Source organism: Anser anser (assembly GCF_964211835.1).
Source record: "Anser anser genome assembly, chromosome: Z".
Taxonomy (NCBI): Eukaryota; Metazoa; Chordata; class Aves; order Anseriformes; family Anatidae; genus Anser; species Anser anser.
Window position 1 is genome coordinate 69129648 of NC_139723.1, and position 13183 is coordinate 69142830.

Below are 13183 nucleotides of genomic sequence, written 5' to 3' on the forward strand. Positions count from 1 at the left end.
GCTAGATTGAAGGTTATGAGTCTGCTGGGTCCTTGTCTTCACTCCCTGAAACTTTTCAGTCTTTCTCTTACCTCTTCCAGTGTGATAACAAATGAGTCAGGTGTCCTCAAAGCTATTGTCTCCGTTTCCAAGCAGCTATACATTAATTCCCAGAGGTCCATTATAATTCTCAGAATGCAGCAGTGGCCACATGAAAACTGTGACCACAGTGTACCATAAGATACACAAACAGGATGAAGTTTGTCACGCAGCTTTGATTTTTGGCAATAATTCTTTATGCTTTATTTCCCAGTCTTCCTTATAGGATTTGAAGACTGTGTACAGAACCTGTCATATAACAGGTTTTTAAACGATAAGCCTCCAGAACTAGTTGAGCAGAGATCAAATATCTAGTATAAAAAGCTTTAGATAGATAACTAGGACACTAGCTAAGTAAGCAGGTGAGAAGTGGTTATTGTAATGGAAAGTGTCAAGCAATAAGTCCAGATAGCATAACTGGCTCTATCCTGTGTATTAAAAATATTTATTGAGAATACAATCCAGTCAAAAGGAGATACTGGTTAAAAATTAGATAATTAGTTAAAAAGAAGGTTAATCAGGTTCATTTTTCTGCATTTTACTCTTCTGCCTGCAATTTTCTTTAAAGCTACATTGGTTCCAGCGACAGTCCTCACATAAGGTATCTATTTGTGAAGTAATTAATTTGCTAGTCATAAGCTTCACCTATCTGTTCTGAACAATAAGCACTTTTAAACCCTTTTCATCAATCCAGCTTTTAAGTAGGCCCTTAAGAGACAAATAAGAAACAATGCTTTAACCCAAAATCATGCTTTCAGGCCTAACTTATTGCATGCTGTGTCTTAAAAGGACTATTTTTCTTTATGGAATATTATAAAATGTTCTGGGTTCTTTATAGCCATAGTGCGGAGGAAGTCAGACTGCTGATCAGTGTTTTCTGCATTTGTCAGTTTGAATTGCAAAGCACAAAGACACTGTTTAAGGGACGTTTTAAGGAAGCCGTATCTTAATTCAAAGCTGTTTCTTATATTAGCCTTTAATGTCGTCTTAATCCACACCATAAACTGGGCCCTGGGGAAAGAAGGGATCTCAGTAACGCAGTCTTCTGGAAAGTTCTAGCTAAAAACATTAATGAGAATTTGAGATTTGAGTTTATTTCCAGTTTCAGTCCAGCCACTAGGGACTTAAATTTTCATCTGCGTTTTTATAGCTAAATCCAGAGTGTGATTTAAACTCAGACAAAGAGGCTGCAGAATGCAGGAGTGAGGGATCTCAGCTTCTGAGAGAAGGGGGTGTGTGCCTGTGTGCCTCTTCATGAAAAGCATGCAGAATGTTGAGCTGGAAAAGACAATAGAATGGAATAAAAGAACTGTACCAGATTATCCATCTTCCACCTGATGCTTACTATCTTACACAGTAAGAAAGAAGCTGTAAACTCTAGAAATGACCAATAAAAACAAAAAAATAAAGCCATAAAAACTGTTGTCTTGAGGTGCAGTCAGGATACGGTAGGGCTTGGGAATGGCAGAGGAACAGGTGGATAGTTGTAGCAGTGGATGAAATCTCTGGGGCCCACGGTTTTCTTTCAGAAATAGTTAGATGCTGGAGGAATTAGATGTGCACTGAGATGAATTAAACTGTGGGAGTGTGCAAAGCATAAAAGGTAATCAGCAGGGAGGAAGGAGGTGACTAAAAGCTATAGAAAAATATGGGAAACCAATAGGAAATAAATAAACGAGGGAAGCTGTAAATGGGGTTTGGAAAGGAACAGTATGTCACATGAAAGGAAATTAGAATATTGCTGTCATTTAAGAAATCTCTTTGAAAACACTGGTTGGTAAAGACAGGTTTGGAAAGCAATTTTGACAGTGTAGAGGAGGCAGAAAATAGAGAAGAAATGAGCAGGAATGTGAAAGCTGAGGGTCACCAGAAGAGTTTAGAAGAAAAAGAGAATGTAAGACATTAAAACTAAAGCCGAAGAACTAACAACAATGCTGTAGAAGGAAAGGACTTCAGCTTAAACTAGAGAGTGACAAAAATGGAAAAAGGTGGTGCTACCAGGGACTGCAAAGAAGGCTTGCACAATTGTCTTATTATCACTGATCACTCCTTATGACCTCTTACAGAGCTAAAATGAACAAGCCAAAATAATGCATTTAAACTAAAACTTCATTCAAGTCTCTCGTATCTTGGGCTGTAGTGTCATGTATGCTGAAGGCATGAGGGAAGTGTCAGCCGTTCCAGGTGAAATGGCATCAGCCCCGTACTTTGTACAAGCATGTACGTGTGTGCAGCTGGACAACAAGCCCCAGGCTTAAAACTGGTCTAAATTTAAAACACAGGAAAGCATGGTTAATTTTCTTTTGGATCAGTCTTCCCAGTCCAGTTAAACATGGGGATCACACAAATGCCCTTGTGCTGTCAAGGGCAGGACTGGTGTTTTCAGCAGCACTTCTGTGAAACTGGAGCCTCCAGTAGTTACCTCCAGTTGACAATAGAGATCTATCACCCGTGCTCAGCGCACAACAGAAGCCTGTTCTCTAAAATGTGCTTCCATGGCAGCTTGAACCAACGTTCGTGCTTTTGCATCCCCCCAACATCCCATGTGCTTCTTCACCATCTTTGCATGCCTCCCTTAGCAATGGCAGCTATTCGGCAGCCGGGAGTCAACTCAGTTGAAAATTGCTAACTCTCCTTTGTTTTTCATCCTCTCCTTCAGATGTAGAAGGATGATATCTTCATTGAATTGAAGATATTGATGAATATCCTCATTCTGTCTTACCATCCTGTGCCATCCTTCCTTCTGCCAGCTCTAGTTCCCATCCATCTTTCCATCAGCCTGTCTAACATACTAAAGCATCAGGAAACAGTCCCCCTAAAAAAGCAGATACCTCTACCATTTTTCTTCATATGTGAGGAATTCTTCAGGCAGTAGCAGGGATGAGAGCTGTTAAAGCCATTATATTTGTTCAGCTGAACATGAGACCACCGCAAGTCCCTTGTGAGGTCTGCAATTCAGTTTAAGCAAATAGAATTCCATTTGCTTAAAAGCAGTCTGCTTTTTAGGACTGCTCTTAATGCATACAACACCTAGTTATTAATGCATTATTAAACCACTCATTGCCTTCAAATTCAAAGAGCCTGAACATGATAGACTGCTATAATCTGATCTTTATTATTGTTATGGGAAGTACACTGGAAAACTGCATATGTATTTGCTGTAAAGTCTGAAGTAAATTATTGAAACAATAGCTCTAATAACTGTGATAAATTTTTCTCAGCTGTTCTGTTACAAATTGGAAATACAACTCTTTTAAAAATCACGGTGGTCTTAAAGTGGGGCAGTAAGGACTGGGAAGGAGTCTCACGAAAATCATAGAATAAGACCTACATATAAATATACTTAACATTACTTTCCACATGGTGGGCTTGATTCTTAGCTATGGTAGCTCAAAAGAAATTCAGATTCTGAGCGTTGCTTTTTACAAACTTGTTTCAGTCCCAACATAAAGACAGTATCCATCCTAATGCTTTAGTTTATATTGCCTGTTGTGGTAGTAACAGAAATTCAGAGCACAGTGGTATATTGACCACTTAAATGGGTAGTATGTTATAAAAATATTGTGACTGCTGTACTTAACCTGGGATGTTTGCATTATGAAATGAGAATTCTTAAGCAACAAATTAAATGGACTTTCTGTTTGTTTTCGCCTCAGGATCTCCTGAAGCTTCTGTGTGACTCTGCCATTGTTAAATTCATAACAGCTACACAGTTTTACTTAACTGCGTTTTTCTGTTTTCCTTTCTTTAGATTAGAATAACTGTCAAAATCTAGAAAAAATAGGTGAATCCATCAAATATGGAAGAGGACACCAAACCTCTCTTGATTCCTGTTGGAGGCGATGAAAGCAATTATGGAATCATGAATATACAGTTTAATCCAGAAGATTTTAAATGCAAAAGGTATGACAAATACTGAGCATACAGAATGATTATGTAGTAAAGAGTTGTTTAATCTTTGCTTCTAGCAACAGAATCCTATGAAGACAGAAAACTAACATTTGGAATCCAGTGTCTGAATACAAACAGTTCCTGTTTTGTCTCTATATGACGTTACCTCCAAGCACTGGATGAAGAGATGTGCTTATTGTTTTGTTAATAAGACTTTTCAGTTGATGTTACTTCAAGGAGGGTGCTTCAATTAGAATTTTGCATGTGGTTTATAAAATGCTTTTCAATAACTGAATGAATACAGCGTGTGTATACTGACGTGTGATGGTTTTTATTTAGCACAACAAAGTGTAATGTTGAGACTACACAAGAAAGCTTGCCAGATGCTGTAGATAAATAGCTGTTGGTATGTGTAAATGGCTCTGTGTGCATTCCACAGGTAATACTAGAGGAATACATTATTTGCTTGTATTGAGGAAATAGTGATGGCTATTGTTTTTAGGAAAGCTATAGAATTTCTTGAGGTTGAGTAAATATGAAAAATACAGCAGCCCATCCTTTTTGGCATGCCTGCAAAAAATAGTATTTATTTAGCTAAGCAGTAATTTTGCATGTTTTTATAGAATTGAACAGCTCTATTCCCCAAAGGAGCTCAGGGTGGGAGACTTCCACTGCTGTTGCAGTTAAGAGTTCTGTGAGTTGTTGCTGGTCCTGGAACTAAAACTGAAATCAGAGTGGGAACTGCCTTTCATAAGTTTGCTGGACACACCAGCTCCACATTTTTACATAACGGAATAGCCCCATGCTACCTTTTGGACCCTGTTTGTTCTCTTCTGCCTCTTTTATTTTCTATTTGCCTCCAGTGTCATATTTCAGTAGTGCAGTCTTCCTGAAGAAGCTGAAGATGGCACTGTTGCATACAAAATCCTTTTACTGGTGGCCACTTCAGCAAGAGTTCTTGAGGGTAGTGATTTCCTGCTGTCTCAGCCTGGGTGGGTAGCTTTAGTATGCTGTAAGAGCCCATATGTGTGTTAGCCAGGGGCTAAACAATCTCTTGTTTCTCTGAGAGCAAAGGAAGGAGGAGAGGGGGAGGACAAGGGTATGAGTTAGCACAGAAGAAGAGTGAAATACAGGTGTGTGCAAGTACAGAATAGTATATGTAAAGATGAGAAAATAGTAAGGTACTTTCAAGATGGAAAAGGAATTGTGCAAAATGAATTCTTGGTTTATCTTCTTCCTGTGCAGTCTGAGCCCCCCATGGCCCACCCAGCATAGGAAGATTGCCAATTTATGTGTATTTTGGGAGCTCCTCATGTTAAAGCAGGCATTTGTTGTGTTGGAGGAGCAAAGGGTTTCAGGTGGTGTAGTGATGTTGGTGTAAAGGGAAAAGTTTGCACCTTTGCTATATATCGAAATGCCAAGATCACTTTTCAAAAGTGAGGTTTGGTGTTGATTCCTTGTTGTATGTTTTACTTTCCTTGTGATTTCTTAAGTTTGGAGACTCAACTTCATAAAAGGTTGTAGCACATGGCATTTAGTTTCCTCCCCAAAAGCAGTAAAGTATTCTTGGATTACTTTCCCACCTCTACAACCTCCAGCTTTGCAGATCCATCCTCTTTGTCCTTTTTGTGCCTCTGGAAAGTCCTTTCTCCTCTTTAGTACAGCCTGATCCTTTGTCTTCCAAGCATGCAGAGGCACAAAAAATGACGGGCACGAGACCTGGGATATCAGAAGGGCCTGGAAATCATTGTGGTGCCAAACAGGGCTGAACTTCATTTCTGCATATTAGAAGAGGTGGCACAATCTTTTGAGAAAGGAATGGGGAAGAATAGGCCATCACGGTGTGCCTTGGGCACAATCAGAGCAGTGATCGGGGCTTTGTAGTCTTGGGAGTGTGACTGGAAGAGCTTGCTCATTAGAGCTTCAAGGAATCACAGCTCGAGGGAGAGAGGTTTATCATCCATAAAAGCATCAAACAGTGCAAATGCAATAGTAGTACATGATGTTCTCTGCTTAGTTTGCTTCTTTTTTAGATTTGCTGTTCAGAAACTGTGATCAGACATAGTTGTGTGATCCCCTACCACCAATTTTCAGGGTCCTTATTTTTGCTTTGATTGAGGTTGCTGTTGAAGTGTTTTGTGTGATTTGCTTATAATCACTGTTTGCCTTTCTTGATGCTATTCTCTTCGTTTGCTTGGGCTGTTTTAGGTTTGACTGCATTTACATAGTTTGGTTTTCTTAACAGCTTGGAGGATGTTGGATTTTTGAAAGACATGCTTTTCAGTGTTTACATAAGAACAATAAACTAATTGTTTATTAGAGTTGTAAATTATTTTGTATAGTATTCTTCTAGTATTTTGATGAAAATACAAAGCTACATTTAATCCTCTTAAAGAGGGTGTTACTGTTCTTCACAATGACCTGAATTACTCACACCCTATTAGGTGTGTTTGGCCATTTTGTAGGGCCTTTTAAAAGGCTGAATTTCATTGCAATGGCTTATTGATGCTTATTGTATTCAAGGGACAGGAGTTTCTTTTCTCTTCTTACTGCTTTTCAAACCTACTTATTGTCAATCTGTTGTTTTGCATATGAAAAAACTTATTTTGCATATGAAGAAAGTAACAATGCCCCCTGATAAGAGAAGATCAAGACTTCTTCCCTGTTGTTTTATTTTTCAATCCTTTTTGAAGTCCCACAATGTTTTCCCACAATGTAGGAGAGATCAGTAGGTGAAATTAAATTGTTAAATTAAACAGTGTCTGTAGGTGGCAGTCAGAGAAGCTTTTTTCGTACAAAAGTGTTTCCTTTTCATCTTCAAATTTCTCTTAACTTACAAAAAGGTATACAGTGTTAGGGACTAACCTCTACAAAGCTACAGTTTCTGCATTCATACGTTTACTTCTCCAAACCCATGTGATCTTTTTATTCCATTGCTTGCTTTTCACTTTTCTCTATTGCTAACGTTTTTACTAATTCCTAATTTTACTACTTTCCAACAAGGCCTCATTATGAAACTTCTTACTTGTTGTAAGAGTAGTGTAGAATAGCTTTACATTTGACAGAGATGACATAATAGTGCTTGCAATTTGATATGGAAAAGCTTGTGATTCCTTATTTGTTAAACTAGAATGTATATCCTCTGAGCAAGAGAGATGACTTAGTATTGAGTTCTGAAGGGTTATTTTGGTTCTGCTGCCATCAAATACTTTCGGATAGTTGTATGGTCATGTGCTGATCATAATAACGACAATGGTATTAAGAACCTGGAAAAAGTTGAGTTTTTCCAAGAGAGTAAAGACGTTATAGAATATACCACGAGCATACGGTTTACAAATCAGACAGCTTAGAATGGCAGAAATCAAGTCAATGGTGTTCGTTTAATTGGTTTCCTCAAGGTAAATGCACTAACATCTGTAGTGTTCTTACACAGGTAGGAGATGGTTCCTGATTAAGGAAGAAATAGCAATCTATGAATATAGATTCATTACATTTGCTTCTTACTTTTATTTCCACGATGGTGAACCAGTTTTATTCATTAGTTTCTTCTGTGCCATATATAAAGTTCCTATAATAATTTGGTGACTAAGTAAAACAACAGACAGAGGAATTTGCCGGCTTTATCTCAGTACAATAATCCTTTCAAATCCGTGAAAAGTAACTGGTAGATTTTTGATACTGTGTAGTCAAAGAAATCAGTGTAATAAGCTATAGTAGATTCTTTTGGTCTTTTTGGAGGAGTGGATAGAAGTTGCATCCTCTCATGCGTTTTCCGTTTGCTTGTTTTTTTCCTATTTATTCAGGTATGAAAAGTTTGCCTAGTTTAAAGGTATTAGTACCATCATGTAGAGCTAAAAAACACAATGACATAAAAAAAATATAAGGGCTTAATACTCAGAAAACTGCTTTTGATCAGATGCCCAGAAACAGTTGTTTGATGTTTAAAAATATTTCAGCGACAGGGTAAGGTAGGTATTTGCTCTACTCCTTCTTTGCTCTGCAAACTACAGTACATTTCTGAAAATGTCTAGAAATGAGATGTAGCACCTTTAGACATGCTAGCAGTTGCAAGATTGTATGTGGCTTGCCAAAAAAATTTTCCTATTGTGTTCTTTCCCACCTTTCAAAATCCAACACTGAAAGTTTACACAGCACAGTATTTGGAAACAGTCTTAATTATGAGCGCTTTTTTTCATTATATTTGCTAGCAGGAATTGCTACCAAAGATCGTGTTGTGAGGAAGTTTGGACAAGTGCCCTCTTCTCTCTTTCATAGACCAGCATTAGATTCTCATTAACTGTGTTGCTTTGTGTGAGAAATAACTAGCAGATGAGTGTAGTTGCAGGTTTGCTGGGAATGGTTTCTGAAGTACATGTGCAGGGGCTAATGTCTGGGAGGTGTGGACCTCCTGTATGGGATCCTGCTTCTTGTCTGTACTCATTCTGTTGTGGAAAACAGCTGTGTTTTACTGATGTGTTTGTCCTGCTAAAAAGAGCATTGTTTTTTAGGCTAGCTATTGAAATGTAAGTTGTTATTGTGTTTGTTGGTGTGGATGTAATAAATTCATTGGATACTGTAGTCTATCTCAGTGCATTGTAATTGTCTGCACTGTTCTGCATTAATCGTCACAGCCTCCAGTCATGTAACCTCTTTTCTTCCCCCAGATCACATTGGCCCTCATCCTTTTCATATTCATGTTGCCACATGCGTGATATAATGTGATTGCATGTATAAATCAGAAAGTTTTCTGGGAATCTGTTGCAGCTGCTGAAGCCTGCATGTACAGACCGCTTGAGTGCTAGACTTAAGGTCCCTAGAAAGAGTTTGCCAAAATATAGCCCAGATTGTATCCTACCTACCTGGGGCTTCGAAAATCTCAGGGTAATCTCTGAGAGCTTCCCAGACACGTCTGAGTTTGTAGTACAGCCAGTCTTTGATCTGGGGATAACTGGGGCTGGGAAGTGGCCTTGATCCTAGAGAGAGCACTACCTGCTCCTAGTGGAGGTCAGAGAGGAAGATTGCATCCCAAATTGCTTGTTTAATCCAGACTATGCTCACAATACAGAAGAAAATGAAATCTCTTTCTCTAAAGAATTTCATACTGACAGATAACATCTTTGCTACATGTCTTTTTTTTTTCTTGATATTTGGTTATTAACAAACAGTAGTGCTTTCACCATAAAATAGAATGTCATATTCATGTTTTATGTTGTTTCACCTTCAAAATTTTCTGTGGCTTTAACTTGCTTTAGAAAATAATCACTGTCTTCCAGTCTGGAAGAATTTTCTTTGATGGCCATGTCAACAGCTGTTGATCACCATGCTGAAAGAAATCTTTGCCAGAGGTTTGCCTGCTTTGAAACAAAATGTAGACTTTGTCTCAGTGTAACTTTTCCACACTAGCAAGGGAAGATTTAGGGAATGTACTACTACTATTAACTTGAGGTGGGAAAGAGGTAGTCATCATGAAGCTCTTTATACTATACTATGCAGCTGCTGTATAATTAGCAAAATATACTTTCCATGCCATAATATATGTCAGTGAAAACAACAGAGGACTCATTTGGGGAGGCATTCAAACATATTACATTTCCTGTTTTCATAACTACAATCTTTATTTTAGCTCTTATAATGAAATATTTTTCAGCAGTGTCCAACGATTGGATCAGCCCAATAAATTTTGAACTAAAGCAAGTTAAGTCCTTCAGAGCTGACAATCCATGAGCATTTCTGTGTGTTACATACCTATGGAATTACCTATGTGTGCCTCAGGCTTGAACACTAAAACTATTGCTTAAAATTTATTCCTGTTTAGTTGTGGTGTGTCTCTTAACTGGTTATAGAAACACCCCAGAAGTCCACACACAAAATCATCATTCTCCCCTTCATTTTGTGAACATTAAAAAAAAATTTTAAAAAGTCAGTTGGGAACGTTTTAAAAATTGAAAGTCTGTTCACTTTCATTTCAGTATATCGGAAATGATTTAGCAAGTCTAAGCAATTTTTTCCATGATGAAGGAAGATGTAAGAATTAGTGATGTCTAAGCTAAAGGAAATAATTATTTAGTATAATTTGTAGAGAATAAATTTATTTTTCTTTGTTTTCTGCTTCTGTTAGTTTGCATTTTTCCCATTATTCATACTGGCGATACCTATTAAGCATACAGGAATAAAGTCATGCTAAAAGTTGAGGACCTACCATCAATTCTTTCAGAGATACCACAACTGATTTCAGAGCTGTATTCCTTTTCTTCTTCCCATCTAGAAGATAGTGTGATGGTGCAAATGCTTAATGATTCACAGGAAAGGAGAATGGGATCTTTTGTCACTTTACTGAGAACTGTGGCAGGAGGGGCTGACAAAGTTCTTTTGTAGTCTGAGCCAGAAATGCATACTTCAATTCAAATAGGTGGTGGTATTACAGGTAAAATGGCTGGATTTATTGCTGACTTGATTTTTGCCATTAGTAGCGTGAAACATGTTGAGATATCTACTTTTGTGGGTTCTGGTTTGGTTTTTTGTTTGTTTATTTCTAAGTCATTTAACCATCTGCCTGGAGGAAGATCAGGATGATGTTGGTATCCCTTTAGGAATGAAAAGGTGAAAGGAAAAACAAAACCCAAAAAATCTGCAGCAAGGCTTACAGGTCACCAGTATCCCCTGCAATCTTTGCAGTATTTTGATTAGGTTCTATCCTAATAGAACCTATCCTATCCTTAGGTTCTATTCTGTGTTGTAACTTCGGGAGCAGTGCAGGAGGAACTGCAGCTTTCATTCTGCTTGCTCCATATGTATGTGTATGCAAAGAAAAAATTGGGGCGTGTGGCTGCATTCTTCTTCAGGGGCTAGGATCATTCCTGTAGTCTAACATGTAAGTAGAGAAGAGGGCAGGGAGACCACCTGCATGCTGCACATCTCCATGAGAGTGTATCTCTGAACTGTAGGACTTCTCTTGCTGAGTGAAAATCCTGTTCTCTGTAATTAATCTAATTAAATTTAAAAGGAAATCCTGAGGTGATTCAGAGCTGAAAATGGACATCTGCTGTTCAGTGTCTCTGACAAATTCCATTCCTGGTTGCTTTGGTTTAAAAATAATTATGATTGTATTGGCTGATTTGGGCTTGGTTCCTTCCCCATTAAACACAATTTTATACAGTGTTTTTTGGCTAGGTTATTACTTCCAGCCTTTTTTTATTTGGTCCTCATTACCACTGCTCATTCCTCTTTTTCTCTGTCTCCTTTCTATTTCTGCATTCTCACGCCTTCTGTTTCTAGCTCTATTTCTCATCACTAGTTCTGGCAACACAAGCTATAAACCCTAATAAGCTTGGCCAAGCTTATTAACATGTAGTTCTACTGTGACTCATTGTTGAAAACTAATGGACTGGATATTAGGTCTGAATTTGGATGTTAGTTTGCCATGTAGAACCTGTGCAAGACGCCATTTTAATATGGATAATATAAAGGCATGGTTCTTTCATGTATCGCAGTTTCTCTCATGGCAGTGATGGATTCGCATGTGCTTTGTTTCAGTGAGTGACAGATCCAACCAGAGTGATTCTAAGCTGCGCTCTGAATTATATGTTACCTCTCATATTACAAGGTTGTTAAGGGTTTTCATCTCCTTTCTGTTTTGTTTTTTTCCCTCCTTTAGACCATTTCATGTGGAGCCTACAAACATAGTCAGCGTGAACGACGACATGCAGCGAGTCACTGACGAAGCTTCAGCAATGAATAAGCGGATTCATTATTATAGCAGGCTCACATCTCCTACAGACAGGGCATTGGTAAGGCAAACACAGGGTCACATTAACCGAGTGGTCTCCAGCATGTTGGTTCTTCCACAACCTAGATGTATAAAAGAAGCACAAATAAATGTAGAGGGAGAATCACGCTGTAGCTTGCTTTGAAGTAAATACCTAGTAGCTGAGTGCCTTAACAAGGTCTTGTGTTATCACAAGTCGTGATCAACTTGTTGTGCGATGTCTTTACCATCCAAGAAAAGATACAAACAGTATGAATTTTGGAAGAGAGGTCCAGGCTGCCCAGACATGTACTCGTTTATGAGGGGATTTAAGGAGTGGACTACTGCAGTGATTAAACTCTCTGTATGTTATGGATGTTTTGCAGAAGAAAAGCTATTTTTCTGTTGCATAGTTAGATTCCAAGGATCTGTATTTAGTGGGCTGAAAAAAATAATGTGGTCCACCTTTTTTTTCTGTAAAAATGCGCTTTAATGGAAATATTTTGTTCTGCAATGGTTGACTTGCTGTATTTGAGTTAATAGGTATTTTGGTGCTACTAATAATTCTTATTTTTCATTCATTTGTTAGATTGCTCCTGATCATGTACTTCCAGCTCCAGATGAAATCTACATCTACAGTCCATTAGGAACTGCTTTTAGAGTTGACAGTTGCACAGATGGCTATGGTAAAAACTCCAGTATAGTGACAATGTATGTTAAGCACCTTCCCATACAGTAGCCAGAAAATGCATTTTTGTAAATGTTTTTTATAGTATGCATAACAATTTTATCTAAGAGGATAGTATGGAATAAGAGTTCTTTTTAAATCATTCACTGTTTTTTTTCTTTTCTTCTTAGATTTGTGATATGGAATACAATGATGGGTACATCTATATTAAGTATTCCATGGGGGATAAAACAGGTAAAGCTATGAAAAACGTATGCTTATGAAAATGCTTTTGGCAACATTGCTTGCTCTTCATTTTTATATAGTGTTACTGATACATAGTAAACTATTTTTCCCTCTTAACAGGCAGGATTTACTTCTGGAATCATTCTCATCTTACTGATGGGCCTTTTGACACTTTATTGCTGTTACAGGGTAGTGAAGTCACGGAAAATGATACGTAAGAAATGCCAAGTTTCATAATGCAAATATTTCCATGAAGTGTGAAATAAACAGATCTAATAGATTTTTAGGTTTTCTGTATCACTGCTATTCATTAGATCTGACCAGCAAATAAAAGCTATTCCTTTGAATGTCCCTCCTTTTGGAATCTGAATCTAAGCTCTGTAAACTATTTTTTTTCTTTACTAGAATTTTCTTCAGTTCCTTGGGACTTAAGTTTTATAACCAAACCCAAACTCTTAGCAAGCAAAATTTCAGATGCTTATTTATTGTTTAGGGACTTGTGGAACTAGAGGGTCCCCTACTTCTCCATAAACTCTGTCCAGTTCTCTGCTTGTATT

The 13183-nt window shown here is 37.9% G+C and overlaps 1 protein-coding gene across 1 annotated transcript in view; it reads left to right on the top strand.

The window, feature by feature from the left end:
• SLC38A9 (solute carrier family 38 member 9) overlaps positions 1 to 13183 on the top strand; it is a 44137-nt gene that overhangs the window by 1938 nt on the left and 29016 nt on the right. The window contains exons 2-6 of the mRNA XM_083816989.1: positions 3830 to 3981; positions 11624 to 11756; positions 12303 to 12424; positions 12572 to 12635; positions 12747 to 12840. Of these exons, the coding sequence (XP_083673115.1) occupies positions 3878 to 3981; positions 11624 to 11756; positions 12303 to 12424; positions 12572 to 12635; positions 12747 to 12840 (517 nt within the window). The 5' untranslated portion in view covers positions 3830 to 3877. The remainder of the gene's footprint in view (positions 1 to 3829; positions 3982 to 11623; positions 11757 to 12302; positions 12425 to 12571; positions 12636 to 12746; positions 12841 to 13183) is intronic.